We start from the raw sequence: 18,907 nt of genomic DNA on the forward strand, positions 1-18,907 counted from the left end.
CAAGTTTGAATCCCAGTAAGGGTATGGCTAGCTGATAAGAGCAAATAGCTTGAAATAGATCTATACTAGTCTCCCTTCATATATTTATCAGCAAATATATATATAGGGATATATACTGTATATATGGATTCAACTGGTGTAACAACTAGTTTGCTGTGTGCATGCAGTCTATTTGAAAACAGCTCAAAAAGTTACCTTCTACTACAGTCCCGGTGAGTAAAACAGCTGAGGCGTGGCAATCCACTCTGCTGCACCTATCAGCTGGTCTTCAAACAAAGTAAATCTAGGATAGTATAGTACCTGATTGTTGTGGTGAACCGGTTTGCTCTCATACTGATCATTGGAGCTACCGGTTTTCCCAAATCGGCTGAATCCCACACCTGAACTGTAACATTTGCCACTATGTTGAAGAGATACATTAGAAAGTGACTAAACCATCTTAATTTATATTAGTGAAATACGTAATCTCAAATAATGGCCATGTGCAAGCATATTTATGTTCAAAATGTTATTGATTGTGTACGTTAGTTCTTCAGGTTGACAGGGATGTGCTTCCTTCGTTGGGAACAACTGGAGATCTGATTGGGTAAATCAGGCTGCCTGTGGCTTTGTGGGTTGTGTTCCAGCTGTGAGGCACTTTCGCTTCACCAGGACATTGAAGAGACCAACGAGATTAATTCATGCCAGTCAAGAGAAACACCATGGTTCTGCAAGAGAGAAATGAAAGACACATTGTCACAGCTGATGGGATTTAAATTGTTGCTTGGGGTTAGTTCGTTGTTGCTGGATCACCCTGCTGAGAAGCTGGGATTACACCTTAATTGAAGCTCTTGTTTATAGGAATGGCTGAAGTTTGCCAACTCTTGCTTTTTTCTCTCTTCTGTTTAATTTTGTTCTTAGGGTAGGCCTTATCTTATGGCAGGGGTGTCCAAACTTTTTGCAAGGAGGGCCAGATTTGGTGAGGTGAAAATGTGTGGGGCCGATCATTCAGCCTGACATTCTTTGAACCCTTAACATTAAATGCGAATTGACTACCGTATTTTTCAGAGTATAAGACGCACCAAGATTTTGAAGAGGCAAATTTAAAAAAAAGTTTTTGCACTATCCCAAAAATGGCCCATTTTTCACGAAAATGGGCCTTTTTTTAAAAGGGCATGAATAGCCTTTAAGAGGCTTCTAGAGTGCTCCTGGGGGCTAGGGGGGGCAAAGTTGAGCAAAAAATGGCCCGTTTTTTGCTCATTTATGCCCTCCACAGCCCCCAGGAGCACTCTGAAAACCTCCTAAAGGCTATGCACAGCCATTTTGGTGAAGGGGGTAGAGTTTTGGGAGGCAAAAAAATGCTGTATTCAGTATATAAGATGCACCCAGATTTTTAGCCTCTTTTTTGAGGGGAAAAAGATGCATCTTTATACTTCGAAAAATACGGTATTTTATGAAAGACAAAACAAATAACTCCAGTGGGGAGAAGAGGCTGTGGGCCGCTTGAAATTTGAAAAAGGGCCACATTTGGCCCTCGGGCCGCACTTTGGACATGCCTTTCTTATGGCTATGATACTGAAAACTTTTATCTGCAAAATAAAGATTTGCAGATAACTCTCCCAAATGTCAGAAGCATGCAAGAATCCTAGAGGACTGCAGAAATTTACCTACAGTTCCAGAACTACAGAGGGACGCAGTGGCTCAGTGGCTAAGACGCTGAGTTTGTCGATCAGAAAGATCGACAGTTTGGCGGTTCGAATCCCTAGCGCTGCGTAACGTAGTGAGCTCCCGTTACTTGTCCCAGCTTCTGCCAACCTAGCAGTTTGAAAGCAGGTAGAAATAGGGACCACCTTTGGTGGGAAGGTAACAGCATTCCGTGCGCCTTCGGCATTTAGTCATAACAGGACAATTGTCCCAGAAGTGCTTTTGCAGATGACAACTGGATTTTCTTGGGTTTTTTTCTTGAAAATGTTTCACTTCTCATCCAAAAAGCTTCTTCAGTTCTGAATTCTTGAATGAGAAGCAAAACATTTTCAAGGGAAAAGCCAAAAAAGTCCAGCTGCCTTTTGGAAAAGTACCTTTGGGACAACCATGACCTGGATGATTGAGAATCTTTATAGACAACAGGACAATTGAAATTCAAAATTACTTAATTTTACTTAAAAATCCAAAATGCAAATTTGGAACATACTTGATATGCAGCAGTATTTCTGTAGCAGCTGACAATCTATTAACTATTTCTTCAATACTTCATATTATTAGCTGACTATGGAAGAATCTATTATGCAAGTTTGCCCTAGGACAGGGATGGCTAATCTTTTTGGTGCTGAGTGCCCAAAGTGTGTACGCACAAAAGCGTGCACGTGAAACCCCAAAATGCAACGTGAGCACCCCTTGTGCATGCGCACTACCCTACACATGAACCCCACCCCCCCTCACTTATTTTTGGCTTCCAGGTTGGTGCAGGAGGCTTTCCAGGCCCAAAATGGGGAATGGAGAGGCGCCCGTGAATCCCCAAAATGCAATGCTAGTGCCCCCCGCACATGCGCCCTGCACCCCCGCTCATGCATACGTGCATCCGCCCATGCGCCCTGCCCTCTACGTATGCACGGCAGAGACCCAAAGACCAGTTGGCTGGCGGGAGGCGCACGGTGGAGCTGGGCTGAGATGACAGCTGGCGTGCCCTCAGAGAGTGCCACCTGTAGTACGCATGCCATAGGGCCACCATCACAGCCCTAGGACCAAGTAGTGAAATTGTTGCTACTTAGTGGCTTTATTACTTGAAGTATACTCAAGTAACATGAATGAAGCCTATTGTCCATCAATTGGACTGACTACCTATTTGTTTCAAAGTCGCTTCACGGTACAGCTATTGATTTATTAGGGCCTAAATTTATTGTGGGATCACATGTTCCAGTACTTCCTCTGAAATCTCAGGGAGGAGGGTTCACTTTGGGACAATAACCCTTTTTGTGGCACCCTCATTATGAAGCATTTAGCATCTGCAGAAATTTTGCTTTGTCCATTGCTCAAAATATTCCTTTTACCTCAGCTTCCAGATCTTTTTGAGGTGGTTGGAGGAAAATCTTTCCTGTTTGGTTGCGTATTTCATGACTGCATTTTTAGGAATAACTGAACTTGAGTATTATGTAGATTCTAAGTATTGCTCCCTATTGCTTGCCCTACGTCTTCTGCTTTTGTCTGTATAAAAAGAGTCCATAAAAAGATTTTATACCCCTGGACTAAGTGCGAAATACTAAGCAGAATTTACAAAAGCAGCTTTATAACCTTTTTCTTTTCTTTTTCTTTTTCTGAAATGTGTTAAGAATACATAATTGACACTATTTTAAAAAAATATTTATTTTAGAAATTATAAATTAAAATATACTAAATAATCTATGTGTTAATCATTAGGCAGTCTCAAATCATTTCTCATAGGTAAACGTCTTTAATGAATGCTTGATTTTAGGAGATTAACTATGATTCCTAAAGCATAGCCCAAGCTGCTGTTCTAGATCATTCTTCTAAGCAATAACCATGCAGTAAAGAGAAACAAATTCATAGCAAATTGACCCATAGTTGATATAACAAAATATTCATGCACACACACATGGATTTAAATACACGGTTCGTTGTGTGCTGAAACAAAAACCTGAGAACAGCAATTCCAGCAGTGACACCCCTAAATATAAACCATTCTCTTTTTGCTAAATAAGAGTTTTCTGGGTTTATTGTTTATTTGTACACACTGGAAGAGGAGGAAAAAAAATAAAATCTTTAGAAATGTTATTGGGAGGGAGTTGGCTGTGACATTGAGATCTCGTGCATTATCCTAAGCCCATGATGGTGAACCTATGGCATGTGTGCCAGAGGTGGCACGCAGAGCCCTCTCTGTGGGCACGTGTGCCATCACCAGTTGGTTTTCGCGGGCGCCAGAGCACCAGAAAATGCCCAAAAAACAGGCATGCGCGTGCCGGCCAACTGGTCTTTGGGTTTCCGGTGCTCTGGGACATGCAAAGAGCAACTGGTCGGCGCATGCATGTGCCAGAAACCTGGAGACCAGCTGGCTGGCATGCGCATCAGCCAACTGGTCTTCGGGTTTCTGATGCTGTGGCGTGCGCACATGCGCAGACATGCACACGTGTTTTGGTTTCGGCATTCAGTGCCAAAAAGGTTCACTATCACTGTCCTAAGCAATCTCTTATTTTATCAGGTTCTGAATTAGACTGCATAGACGAAGGGGACACGGAAGGACAGGTGGAAAGATTAAAACAAAGGTGTAACTTTGAGCCAATTTACATAATAATGCCGATACGGAGACACCAAGAAACTGGTATCGTTTCTGTGCCTTTCTATAGACTGTGAAGATAGTCCTGTCCTTTATCTTCTGCTGCCCCACAAGCTTACTCCCCAAAGGATCATTTTGATTAATTGCAGAGAAGGCAAGGCTGGAACTTTTATGTGGTGGCTGAGTGGACATCAATTGACGAAAGAATGGCTGCAGCCTAGTAGAAGAAGTGACATACTCCTCGGCCCATCCCCTATTTTCCCCGTTGTTTTTTCAGAAAAGTATTTTGTCTGGGGCAAAACGTTGATCAGGAACAAGATAGACACTTGCTTCACTCTACATGGGAGGTGCCATAATTAAACATTGCCATGCCAATGCCTCCTGGGTAGTGCCTCTTAAAATCCTGGCAACCAAGGCAGCAATTACAGTAACTAAGGCTTGTTTATTTTACTAGAGCTGCATCTTGGGGGTTTATTTTTCTCTGCCAAGAGATAATTCAATGCACCATTTTTTTCTCTCTCTCTCAAAAAATGTACATTAAGAGTCTTATCGCAGTTACTGTGTTCTTGGAGGCCATTACTGGACATTCAAGCCAGCAGCAAGCCTTTGCTTAAGGTAGTCACAGTAATAGTTACAGGTTGTAGATCTGTCCCTGCTTACCTGATGGTTGTTATCTGTTGGCACTGTCATTAGACAGTGTCATCACTAGTGACAGGTATTGTCTTCCTTGAGATGTATAATAGAGAGACAGTTGACCTGTTCCAAGGGAGCAGAGCAGAAGTGGGTTCCTACCGATTCAGCCCGGTTCAGCCGAATAGGTAGTAACTTGGCAACCTGGGTCACTGGAACCAGCAGCGACCCAGTCCTGCCACGCCCCCGAACTGGTTCTCCTACAACGCTGCCATCTTGATTTTCGGTTCTGCGCATGGACAGAACAATTTTCATTGCAGAAATGTATTTTTCCTTTTTTTAATGTTTTGTGCATGCACCAACATTTTTAGATGCAAATGCGTGGAGTGCACATTTGGCGTGTGTGCTTGCTTCGCTCGCACAGGCGTGCAAAATATTTTGCACGCCAAACCACCAGTAATGCTGGCAGCAACCCACCCCTGGAGCAGAGGTTACATACTCTCCTGCTTTCTATCTCTCCTCTTAGCAGAATCATCATGGTTTATGGTTAGATCGAAGTGCATTTTTCCATCGACACAGAATAGTTCTCAACAGACCTTATTCATTGCTGTAACTTTGAATCTATCACACCATCATGTTTGTAATAGTTAGTCCACCTTTTCTTCAGAAGGTCAAGGAAGTGTAGAGGACACTTTTACCAGACGTATCCTCACAGCCTCAACTATAGGTTGTTGGTTGGGCTGAGAGTGATAGTAAGTCTCCCAAACTCACTTTAGTGAGCTTTCATGGCTAATGACTTCTCTCCATGTTGCTACTCCAGTTTCCTAACTGGTTTGTAACTGGAAATGAAGTTTTCCCACAAAGTTGATAAAAGAACCAAAGTAATATATATGGGGTTTTTTTTCATAATAGACCTCTGGGAATACTTAACATCATATTTCCTTCCCTCTCCTCCTTTTTTTCTTAAGAAAACAGTATGGTAGTCAAGCAGTTGGTCAGAGACTTTCTTATGATGGAAATCCATCTTTTACTATTTTTCTCTCTCAAAAGATTCAAGGAAACATTGATTCGGCATTAAAAAATATTACAAGTTTCTGCTCTGTGGATTTAATATATTGGGGTCTGGGAAAGCTATGATCCTATGCAGTTTTTGTTTTCCATTTCCTTCTTGTCTGTTTGTGTTTGAAATTGATTTAGAGATTGAATCGAAGTGAACCTGATTCTTGCATAAACAGTAGTATGTTTGCACTGAAATTAATGAGTAGGAAACATCATATGCTATAAAGGCCTCACAAAACAATCTTTACAATGTCTTCTGTACAGAGGTTGCAGAGATAGTTCAAAATTCTTCTTCGATCACATGTGGAGAAACAGTCAAGCCTTTATAACTGTTCCTGTTGATGGTACCTTCATATACATTGCATATATTAAAACAATAGGAGAGGGAACTGTCAAATTGACACTAAAAGTGGAGGGACCTAAGGAAAGATATTCAGGACCAGTATTCACTGGGGGAATTTCCAAACTATCCTATTTTTGGTGTCATCAGAACATATTTGTTCCTCATTTCTAACACATGGTGTATACACACACACAACCTTTCTCTTAAGGTTGATCTTATTTCCCCAGCAGTTCCATTGTGCACACAAAGGATATGCATCTTTTTTCTCTCAAGCATTCAGTCCTTTCACAAGAGCAGAACTGTAATAACCAAAGAAGTCATTTGAAGAAATCCAGATAAAACAGACAAAAAGCTTCTTCAGATTTCTCTTGCGTTCACTGCCTTTCTCTTTTCTGAAACAGTTATCAAATGTTTTAGGAACCTGTGTCCTATGATCTTGCTTCACATAATATTAGAACCTTTGCTTTTCGTTTTCATTACGCTTGAGTGCAACGTAGTGAACATGTTAATTTATTTTTCCACACATGGAGCTTTCATTAGTTCCAGGGGTGGGTTCCCGCCCGCATTGGTACTGGTTCGCTTCGCACGGGAGCATAGCCAGCCCAGGTTGCTGCCGGTTCTGCAACCCAGTCCAAATTACCACTACTGGTTTGCCAGAACCAGTGCAAACTGGTAGAAACTCACCTCTGATTAGTTCCCAATATTGCATTGAGAGAGCTAGCCGTCTTTTCTTCTCACATTTTAACTTAAAGAATTTGTTTAACTTCATTCTGTGCTAGAGTACATGGGGTGAAAGCAAGTATAATGTCTCAACAATGTAACAATACATACTTTAAGCATAAAATTCATTAAGCTCCATATTCCTATGGGCCACTGCATTCAGCAAGCCAGAACCCACAGCTAGGTTCCACAGCTTATCAGGAAGCTACATCAAAATGCCATTGTCAATACAGAGACTTAAATATAAGCAATTTGTTAAATATATGCATAGACATTAATATGGTGGATATAAGAAATAGTTGAGGGTTGTCAGTTCTTTTGCTATATTCAAGGTATCAACTCCATTTTTATGCAGAAATGGCAACAATTGCCAAAACCTTGTTTCCAGAGACTGAAACATTGACAGATATATGGATCTTCACTTGGATGTATATCTAGATATATATTTGATGTGCTCCTGGGTACCAGCAGTATAATTAAGGGAGAACTAAAACATAGTTCTGAAAAGTGACCTAACTCACTTCATGCGGATTTAATATCCCTTTGCAAATTTGCATTTTTCATTTAAACATAAAATAAAAAAATGTTACATTTGACCAACATTCTTTTTAGGGCTTGTCCACTTGCTAAGTTATGCTGTTACCAGAATGGGCAAGCAACACCAAAAATGGATGTCACCCTCTATTAATCTCATACTCATCGTCAAAAAAAAAAACAACCCCAGAAAAAAACTCAAGCACATTTTTTTTATTAATCAACTTCAAAAGTGCCTTTAGCATTCCTGCCTGTTTCAGTTAGTGTTTACCAACTTGTTACAGCTAACCTCAGCAGTTCATTGGTTGATTTGTTTATTTTACTTATCAAATGTATTGGCCACTGTTCTTACCACAGGATAGTGTTGGGTGGCTTATAATATTTAAAAAATAATAAAACTGCCCTATTTCCCCGAAAACAAGACCTCCCCGAATAATAAGCCCAATCGGGCTTTTGAGCACATGCACGAAAATAAGTCCTCCCCCAAAAATAAGCCTTCCCAAAAAATATTGCAACACAGCAGCAGCCATGAGGTGACCACGCTCGCTGCCTCCTGGACCTCAAAAATAATAAGACCTCCCCAAAAATAAGGTCAAACGCTTATTTTGGGGGTCAAAAGAAAATGAGACCCTGTCTTATTTTCAGGGAAACATGGTACATAAATACAATACTACAAAAGCGTAAGAATACAGAATACAATAGCTAAAATATGGGGAGGGAAGGGGTAGGATGAGCATGGAGGGGGTGTTAGTTGATATTAATCTATCAAACACCTCCAATATGAAGTTCCTTCTTCGGAGTCCCAAGCCCACTGGCAGAACGAGATTTTTAGGCTTTGCAGAAGGTCAGGAAGGTTGTATCTCACCCCGGGACGCCAGATGCCTTGTTTTGTCTACTTCACAAAGACAGGAATTGAGTCTTCAGTTGAGTCGATGCTGTAGTAACATAATGGCCATCACTCTTTGCCTCGCAAACAGAGAGTTATTGGTTTGAAACCCAACAGAGATGTGTTACATGTACGGATCTGCATACATGTACCTCTTTTCAGAAATGTTGAGACTATCCTGATGACCTCCTGCATGTCAAAATTTAATAATATGCTACTACTGTTAGAAAGAGCCAGCGCAGAAGTTCTTAATTTTGGTTGCAAGAAAAAGCTCTTTGTGTTCTGAATTGTGGTAGAAATCTGAGGGAGAAGAAGCCAAGTCAATCTGTCTGAAACCATTCTGCGACCCTGAAGGAAAGCTATCCTTTGTTATTTCGTGGAAAATGACCCTGAATGCAAGAAAAAGAAAAAGACAACATTTTTAGAACTTGCTGTGTTATTATATACCCTTGGTATGAAGCGTAAACAAAACTCTTAAGTGACTTATGCGTTTCTTGGCTGGATGGAGCGTCTAACACTCCTTTCTCTGCCATACTGGAGATCCATAAAACATGGTTTTTGAACACTGTTCTTTCACCCTTTTTTTTTCCTGGAGATTCACCTTCAGCTCCAAATATCTTCTATTTTTACTGACCAAAAATAAATAAATAAATCATCAATCCATTCTCCTGAAAATAATCTTTTTTAAAAAATATAATCTGCAGTCATAACCGTGATGACCTGAATTTTCACCTTTCAAATTTTAATAATATACGTTTTCTCAATTTCACAATCAGGCGCCTTCTGGTACCATTCCCTTCACAGATACTGGATCTACCTTCTGTACATTAAGTAAATTAGAGTTAGACTTAGAATAACTATTGTCACTTTGAATGTACACTAACTGGCATACGTTGAAATGAAATTTTGTGGCATACAGCTCTCAAAGGATCACTACCTCCAGTATACACTACAGAAACATCACTAAATAAATAAATAAATAAATAAGCATATACGCATTATATATTATATGGCACTGAGAAACAACACACTCTAGTTCGGATGTATACATGTACATGGCGAGAAAAACCAATCTTGCAAGTTAATTATATAAGATAAATCAGTCTAAACAAATGAACTCTTCACCTTTGCCTCCACCTATCTCCTTATTCCAGATAACTTCCAAAATACAAACTTCATGTTGTTATTAGCCGGCTAAGCTATTAGATGAAGCAATACACTCATCTTGCAAATCACAAGACAAATAAATTATGGTGTAATGGTATCTTTACTGTAAAAAAGAATCTAGACCTGAAGCTTTGTGTAGTTTAATTCCTTTAGAAGAAGTTGATTACAGCAGAGCACTGACATTACTATCTTTCAAAAATTGTTTTAATCCCAGAGGTCCCAGCAGCGCACTGAATGGGAACCTAACTATTCTGGATTAAAACTGTGATTTAGCTTTAGCCTTGTGTGTTAACCCAACCAGCTGTGCCTTTTCGTCATTTGGATGATGCTCCCACTCACTGTTTCAGGAGATGTGCTTCTCTTTCACTTAACTATATCTTGCAAAATTGTTCTAACAGATTTTCCAACTGTTGCCTCATTTAGCAAGCATTTGTTCAGGAACTATTTAAAGTTTCAATGGCGCTGAATGAATATTATTTACTGCTACTGTAGTACCTATATCAGTGTTGGCAAACATTTTCGGCACTCAGTGCCAAAACGGAAGTCCGCATGTGCCGGAAACCAGAAGAGCAGCTGCTCAGTGCGCATATGCACACCGAGAAGATGATTTTCCAGTTTCTGATGCGTGCATGCGCACAGGCCAGCTGGTCTTTCCACATGCATGCACACTAGAAACCCGAAGACGTGGTAGTTGGTGTGTATGCACGATCCGGAAACCGGAAGATCATCTTCCCAGCATGAGCATGTACACCAGGTGGCTGCTCTTCTGGTTTCTAGCACTCCCGCACACACGAAGCCCCGCTAGCCAGTGTGCTGGAACCCAGAAGAGCAACAGTCGATGGCTCACGTGCCTGGAGAGATGGCTCTGTATGCCACTTTTGGCATGCGTGCCATAGGTTCGCCATCACGGACCTATATGGTTACATTTTTCAAAATTTGGGCACTTGGCAGCCCTCCCCATTTATGACCTCAGGAGTACTATAACTCCACCCACCCACCTATCTCCACCTCTGTCCTTTTGGCTGCTTCATACTCTGCCACCTTTTTTGCATCCACTCTGCCTCGCACTCTACCGCCCTTGCCATCTTGCCCTCCACATTGTACCCTTGCACCCCACCTTCCTGCCTTCCGTCATCCTGTGCCATCCCCAGAAGACTGACTTTTGCTGCCTTCTTCCCCTGCTGTTGATGAGGCTCTTCACAAGACAGTGCAGAGCCTTCCTGAAGCTTCATGCATACCTTGGGAAGACCTTGCAGAGCCAGCAGCTATGAAGGACTAGACTGGGCTAGACTCCTCAACAATGGGAGGTCAATGGAAGGTGACAGAGTACAGGACAGCAGAGGTGCAAGCGGGCAGAAGTGGACAGAGACGATGGGGACATTGGTGTGTGGAAGAGATCGAAGCAGAGGCAATAACAGCAGGACAAGAGAAGCATGAGGTCCTTATCTAACAACAGCATCTCAGCCAGCCTAACGATCACAACCAGGACTGCCAAAGATGCCATCATTAAGCAGTGTGGTTACATGATATTTGCCTAGTGACTGCATTGCTTAACAGTGGAAATTTCGGTTCCAATTCGGGCCGTTAAGCGAGGACTGTCTGTATTGAAAAGTTTGATAAGTACTCTTTATCATTACCAGTCGTGTTGAGGACACATAAAAACCATGGTAGAAATATATTGCTGTTTGTATGGAGACAAGAACTTTTACACTAGAATGATAAGTTGGCAGTCAAATAAAAGATACGGTGCATTTAAGGAATTGTTGGCCATCTTTAAAATCAAATTTGTATTTGTGGAAATATCAGCATGAGTTGTAAGGAGGGAGATTACGATACCATTGGAGGGAAAGAAAAGCTCTGTCAGATAAGAATGATTAAAATGTAATTGTGTTTGTGTTGTGTTTTGAAGACATCTTAAATGGCTGAATCAGAAATCGGGGTCCTGTGGTGTTAAGTGTAATTCTATGGATTTTACAAAGAGAATGCTTTTGTGAGGATTTGTTTTTTATTCAGTAGTAAGGAAATAGCTCCTACTGTGTATTTGCTTGGCTGTTGGGTGTTCTGTCTATACTCACTTTTTGTACAGAAAGAGGAACTTGTTGGTTCTAGATTATACAAGTAAAGGTAGGATAATCAGCTGAGACTGAAATTGGAATGGACTGCAGGTCTAACCTAGCATCTTGCAGCAAAATATATATTGTGTGTGTGATAAGTCATTCGTTTTTTGTGTTTTTTGAAAAACTAAAAGAAACTAGAGCCTATGATTGTGGTTGAGAGAAAAATTGTCCATTGGAAAGTAAAATTACAAGAATGAGGCACTGAGGCATGGGCCCCAAACCCACAAGCTATCCTTTTACATTAAAGTGTAATAATTTATGTAGAATAAAATCACTTTTTTTAATCTCTTGGAATGAATGTGCAACAAAATCTTGCAGCAGTAATTACAACTGGTAATGTATCTTTCACTAATGCTTTATGTACCCTAAACAATTTTCTAATTATTTTGTTTTTTTCCCCCACAATAAATTTTCATGAGCTGCGATTATTGCAACTCATATTTAAAGGAAACTGGTGAAGCTGGAAAAGATTGAGTTCCCCAGTTCCCCACTAAGTCACAATTAAGAATTCATTTGGATCCTAGTTCTCTAGCTCCAAGTTAGCTCTTTGTTTTCTTTTAACTTCATTTACAATATTACAATGAAGCCCTTAACCTGATATCTTAGTAATATACACCATTTAAACTTAGTTTAAAATTCATATTAAAACTATGCACGCAAAGCAATACAATACTAAAATGTTTTAAAGCAAAAGTATAACCCATAAAAATCTCATAAAACCCTTCAAAAACCCTATTTTTTTAAAAAAAGTTATTCATCTAAAGCTCCAGATATTAAAGAATTTGTGTTAGTGAGCATTTCTGGAAATGATATTTTACAACTAAGGTGATACCAACAAGACAGTTTTCTCCTTATACAATTCCATCCAACAAATATAACTTAGCTGGTTTCATAAATAAACAAACAAACATCTGTATTTTGTCTGTAGCAGGTCTCAAATAATCAGGATAGCCATTAATTGGTCTCAAAGACAGACAGTACCCCTTACTGCTATCTAATGGTCCACAGTTTTACAGCCCAGATACGAGAACTCTAGATTTGAAGCCTGGGAATCATCAATCTATCAATCATGATTATAAATAAATGTTCAAGAGAGACCTGCAAGAGTAAACCATAGCTGTCCAACACCTGGGGAACCCTTACTCTTTCTAAATTCAAAATGGAGCATCCATAGAGTCAAGTTCTAGAATTAATAACATGCTGAGCAGGGTTGGGTTCTGGCCGGCACTAACTGCCTGTTCGCTCGTGTACACACTTGATGTGTGCGTGCTTGATGCATGCTGCACGCGCATGTGCAATGCAATAAAAATTGTCCTGCATATGCACAGAACTGAAAAACAAGATGGCGCGCTGACCAGCGAGCTGGTTTGAGGGTGTGGCAGGCCTGGGTTGCTGCCGGTTCCAGCGACCCAGGACACCAAACCACTACCGGTTCAGCTGAACCAATCCGAACCGGTAGGAACCCGCCACTGATGTTGAGATTCAATTAGTGATGTGTCAATGGGAAAATGCAGTAATGTTTTAGATAAAACACTCCCAGTGGCTGAGTTCCCATGGCACATTGTTGCTAAGCATTCAGTAGTGACTCGCGTCCTCTCATTTGGACTACAGCTCTGCTCTCACACACTACAGCCAATGCAATGGGTGTTATGCACTGAATCAGTTCCTATGTGTCAACAGGCAGACTGCTATCTTTTCCATCAGTTGCAGCTTTCAAGTCAACTTCAAAGGCTAGCTCAAACGGAGAAGTAAATCATATTAGAGGACTACTGAAAGCTTATGAACAACATGCTGTAAGAACTCAGCATCTGGGGAACTTTGACTTACATTTTTTTTTTAAAAGGCAGAGGGAATGGTAAGCAGGCTTTCATAATCGCAACCCCCTCTTTCTACAAGAGCTTGCCCATTGTCAAGACAGCTGGGCACATTTGAGATGGCAAGAGCTACAAATATTCCAATAAAGTCCATTTAATGCTGCTTTTGGAAATGCCAAGTGGAATTTCTCGGCCTCGTTTCTAGTAAATCAAGTGGAATTTCTCTTAATGGTTTCAAATGCTTCTTCGCCGGTTCCTTGTCACCTGGACTCAGCTCTGTTTACGAGATAACCTGCCAGTGGATGTGCTGCGTCTTGATTGTTTATGCCTATTTTACTTTCCATGCCTTTCTTAGCCATACTCTCTCTCTCATTCCCACAAAAAAGAAAAGATTGGAACGATTACTTCCCTATGATATTCAGGAACAACATCAAGATGATTCTTTTCCATACAATTTCTGGAAAAGAAGATAAACATAATTGCGGGGGTCCTGTCTGATTATTGTGGCTTTTTTAACAATCACGATTAGGCAAACAACGATTAATCATTTCATCAGCATGTTCTAGCTGCCTGATTGGAATTAGTGCTGGCCAGGCATCAGGAAAATGTTTGGGGATGTCAGCTGCCCTAGCTGCTACTGCCTTTCTGAAGCAGCTGCAGAGGAGGGACGAGAAGGACTTGCAGAATAAGGATTGCAAAAGTGTGGATGCCAGGCCATTTGGCCTTTGGGTTTGCAATTAGTATGGTAACTTGGTTAAAGAACAACAGCAAAGTCTAATAAATTAACCAATCCCCGCCCTCCTTGGCTACGTAACCTGTTTTGAATAGTAGCTAAGTAATGAGAGGGTCTTGTGCTAGAAAGACTGAAAGATGTTAAACTTAACTGTGAGAGAATATCGCATGTTTGTGCTGGCCCTTCACACTAGAGATAGAAATCCATTCATTCTTGCCTTGGGGCCAGTGGCATAAGTATGCCTGCACATTTTCCAGAGTGCTTGTGTTTGCTCTTCAAGCAGCTTAAGTTTCACAGAAAACTTCTCCAAACACCCATTTGGCCATTTAAAACTACGTTATTATTTTAATCTGGAAAATCAAAGAGAAAGTAGTACTTTGCTCTTGCTCCTGATCGCCTGCAGTCTTGAGAATGTGCTAGGTTCACCGTGTGTGTGTGTGTGTGTGTGTGTGTGTGGTTTTTTTTAATTATTATTTTGGTTTCAAAAACAAAAAGATGAAGTGCTTAAACAATCCTATTCAGCTGAGAGCAAAACTAGACTGAGAACTCTGTATATATCTGTATGCTTTGTTGGACCTTTTGTCTTTATAAAAATAAATCAGTACAAGCCGGAACATTTTGTAGGTTCAGCCAAGCCAGAATCAAATAAGAGATCTTGCTTGGCTCTGTGGTTGCATGAATAAGCCAAGCTATAAAACCAGACTCCATACCCCTGTGGAATTAAAAAAAGAAAGAAAGAAAGAAAAATCAGTGACAAAGTTTCACTTGCTTTAGCACTTTCCCAGGCTGTTTACATGCTCAGGCTGATCTGGGCCTCAGCTCCCTGAATGTTCAACCCTTTTGCAGCCTTTTCTAAGTATGAAAGCAGATCTCCATTGATTCTGGTTAAGAAGGAACAGAATCAGTTCCAGCTAAAAGGAGCAGTTGACAGCATTATGAGATTTGCAGAGAACAGGAAGTACCTGTTCAGACTTCCTGTTCACTGCTTTTCTGGGTAGTTCAAATTAGAATACTTCAGTTTCTCCTCCTCCTACATTCTGGGCCACCCACATAAATCAAAAACAAGATATTTACCTATAATTCCAAGGAGCTTCTTGAGGAGTGAATTATTAAGATTTTTTGGGGGGGTTGTGTGGCAGTGGTAGGATTCAATTTTTTTTACTACCAGTTCTGTGGGCGTGGCTTTGTGGGCATGGCAGGGGAAGGATAATGCAAAATCCCCATTCCCTCCCCACCCCACTAACCTGCTTTCCAGCTCCGTTCTCCGGTTCAGGGCAACAAAAGAAGATCAGCTGGGAGGCAGCAGGAGCAGGGGCAGCCTATTTGCCGGTTCTCCGAACTACTCAAAATTTCCGCTACCGGTTCTCCCGAACCTGTCAGAACTGGCTGAATACCACCTCTGATGTGTGGAACTGCCTTTCTGGTTCATTTGCATTGGTTTTTTTTCCTCAACAACTATCTAGACCTGTCATAATTACAGTGACAGAGATTACCGTAGCTTTCCTTTCAGGAGAAAAAAAGACCCATTTCATCATTCCTCAAACCCCACCCCTCACAAAGCCTAAGTGATTACCGCTGGTAATCTTGACTGAAGACTTAAAGGCCAAAATGTCTCATGTGGAAGATCCAGGATTGTCTTTCTTTCATTCAACATAGCAGAACCAAGAAGAATGCTTCCCGGAATCCTCAGGAACATTTATTGTTACTGAACTAATTCAGTTGTTCCAATAACCTAATTCAATATGAAGCAGGTCCACATGTTCAGCAGTGGCATTATATGCTTCAAATAAAGAGAAAATCCCTGCATAGGTGGCAAAGGGAAGAAATTCAGATAAAATTGGGAGGAATAGGAGACTCTGCCAACTGCTCCATATGTGCCATGGACAAATTCAAAGTGGCATCAGGCAAGTTATAAACACTGTTAGAAATGTATTTGCTAGTAGCCACTGCAGGTTCACTTTAATATAAGCCCCAGTAAAAAGGAAGTCACAGTCATAAATGGAATTGAATGGAGAAGCAAGAGATTATTTTTAATGTGCTAAGTGCCTTAAAGTGATTTATGGCTAACTTGCCGGAAGCAATTTTCAACCACGTCAATTTTGCAAGGTCTGAACCTATCAATAAAGGAGTTGATAGTTCTGATTTTAGGACTGGAGATTTAATTGAATTCAATGGGATATACTTTTAAGTAGACATGAACAGTGGACGTTCTATCCTTTGAAAATATTAGCAGTCAAATATTGTATTCACAGATTAAAATAGTACAATGAAGGATGGGTTAAACTTTGACCAAATAAAATGGTTAAATACTTCGATGCGTTAATATTCAAGGCTACTATAAATTGGATTGTCCACTTCTCTCTGGTTTCTTTCAAGCAATCGACCAAAATATTTGGGCAGTCCTTATTAATATTAGCATAACATTTAGCACAAATTAAAGAAGTTAAACTGCATCCAAAAGTACCTCTCCTGGTAGATCAAGAAAAGGAATTTTAAGAATAGTAAAAAAAAAAAAAAGTATTTTTTAAAAATGAAGAGTTATTGATGCTGTGGATTGTAAAACTCTCTGCTTGTGTTAAATTGAAGTAACACAAATATACATAGTGTTTTTCTGGCTCATACTGTGTTACTGGCTGATTTAGATCCTTTTGGAAAACAAGGCTTGCAAAGAATGTTTGTTTAAATAAACAAACACTTTAATCAAGCAATTTTCATGATTCTTCTTCCACCCCCCTTTTTTAATTTTCCATTTTCAAAGTAAAAGAAAAGTTGGCTAGGTCTATACATGCCTTTCTTCATCCTTGCGAAGAAATACTGAAGAACAGACAGTATTTTGTGAGAGTAGCCGCAATCCATTTCTTGTGCTGTAACTAGAGTGGTGCTCTCTTGCTATTCACTTCTAGCTGTTTCTCGGTGATAAATAGGCTGCAACCCCTTTGCCTGTTTTCTTAAAGGAACTCTACAAATTCTGTGCAATTTTCTTAAGGCATACTTAAAATTATACTATTACATGAATGTCAAGTGAAAGTGCCATGAACAGGGCCGGATTTAGATGAAAAGAGGCCCTAGGCAATTCCACTTATGGGGCCCTTTCACCTCCTATTTTTAAGTTTGTAAATTACACGAGAGATAATAAAATACATCATTACTGTGATATATATCAATATATTAAATGAAACATGTTGTAATTGGTACTAACCTTTATAAAAAATGTGGCACGGATAATAAATAAATAAATGTAGGCCCCTCTTGCTCTTGAGGCCCTAGGCTGAAGCCTAGTTAGCCTATAGGAAAATCCGGCCCTGGCCATGAAACACTTTGATGATTCTGGGTCCCTTTAGATACAGATAGTGTTATGTATTGAATGTATATAGTTGTGTTAACAGTGCTAAAGTGAAACTAACCTTTAGATGACCCCAACTGTTTTGGAGGGAAATGTAGAACATGTATATTTGGGCCGGCTTTTTCTAGTTCTATGATTGGTTAAGGCACTGTGGGCTTAGAGTATAAACCACAGGCATTTGCCTGCAGTTCCTCAGTTCCAGTTTTGAGTCAATAAAAGCTGTTGTAGCTATGCTGGTCTGGTTCTTGCCTACTGAAGCTCACTACACAGTAGATAGGAGTACCATTGTTTGCCACTGATGAATAGGTTTTGCCAGGTTGTTGTTGTTTTTTTCATTGTTTCTTTCTCTGCAGACTGGTTGATTAACCAGTTACTAGAAGGACAGACACCCGTCACAAGGGAATCAATGCATTTCTCAAGGTTCAATTTTCAATTGCCTAAGCAGTAGAAGACCTCCAAGATCCCTTCCAACTCTGTTATTCTATTCTATTCTATTCTATTCTATTCTATTCTATTCTATTCATTATTGTTGTTCCCAACACATACCAAAGAGCCATTATATAGAATAGACTTAAGTAGACTTTTGACTTTTTTTTCTGTTTGTTTTTAGGATTGCCCTCCAGAAGCAGGTGATTTTCGTACCCAGCAGTGTTCAGCACACAACGATGTCAAGTATCAGGGACAGTTTTATGAATGGCTTCCTGTCCCTAATGATCCTGACAACCCATGTTCATTGAGGTGCCAGGCAAAGGAGACAAACCTTATTGTGGAACTAGCACCTAAAGTCCTGGATGGAACACGTTGTTACACTGAGTCACTAGACATGTGCATCAGTGGCTTGTGCCAGGTAAGGAATACATTGTTTTGTTGGTTTCTCCTCCTTTCAGTTTACACACAGTGGCCCCTGTTTAGTGACTTCCTCATTTAACGATGACTTTCAGTTACTATTGTGATGAAAAAGTAATTTTTCGCCAATCCTCACATTTATGACCTTTGCTTAGTAAAGCAAAGCAAAGCTGATCATAAACAATTATGGTTCACTTAGCAGTTGCTTCACTTAACAACTGAATTGCTGGTCACAATTGTCACTAAACAAGGACTACTTGGATAAACTGGTTATTCATGGTTTTACTCAGTTCTACCCTCCCACTTACGTGCCATTTGTTTTTCTAGACTTTAAAGTATTGATGTCACTTCCATACTTTTCTATCAATTCATGAAAAATAACACTTAAAGACAGATATCTTTGGAGAAAATAGATAAGAACCTCCATTAATCCAGAATGTTTTTTAAA

At 40.2% G+C, this 18,907-nt stretch overlaps 1 protein-coding gene across 2 annotated transcripts in view; it reads left to right on the plus strand.

The window, feature by feature from the left end:
- LOC309387749 (ADAMTS-like protein 1) overlaps positions 1-18,907 on the plus strand; it is a 267,422-nt gene that overhangs the window by 52,084 nt on the left and 196,431 nt on the right. Inside the window, exons 1-2 of one of the 2 annotated variants that reach the window (XM_081944502.1) lie at positions 11,542-11,596; positions 18,224-18,460. In XM_081944502.1, coding sequence (XP_081800628.1) covers positions 18,437-18,460 — 24 coding nt within the window. In that variant the 5' untranslated portion in view covers positions 11,542-11,596; positions 18,224-18,436. Of the gene's footprint in view, positions 1-11,541; positions 11,597-18,223; positions 18,461-18,907 lie in introns of those variants that run through there. The other variant, XM_081944501.1, reaches the window with a different exon arrangement.

The sequence above is a fragment of the Natrix helvetica genome (assembly GCF_964273705.1).
Source record: "Natrix helvetica genome assembly, chromosome: 2".
NCBI lineage: Eukaryota > Metazoa > Chordata > Lepidosauria > Squamata > Natricidae > Natrix > Natrix helvetica.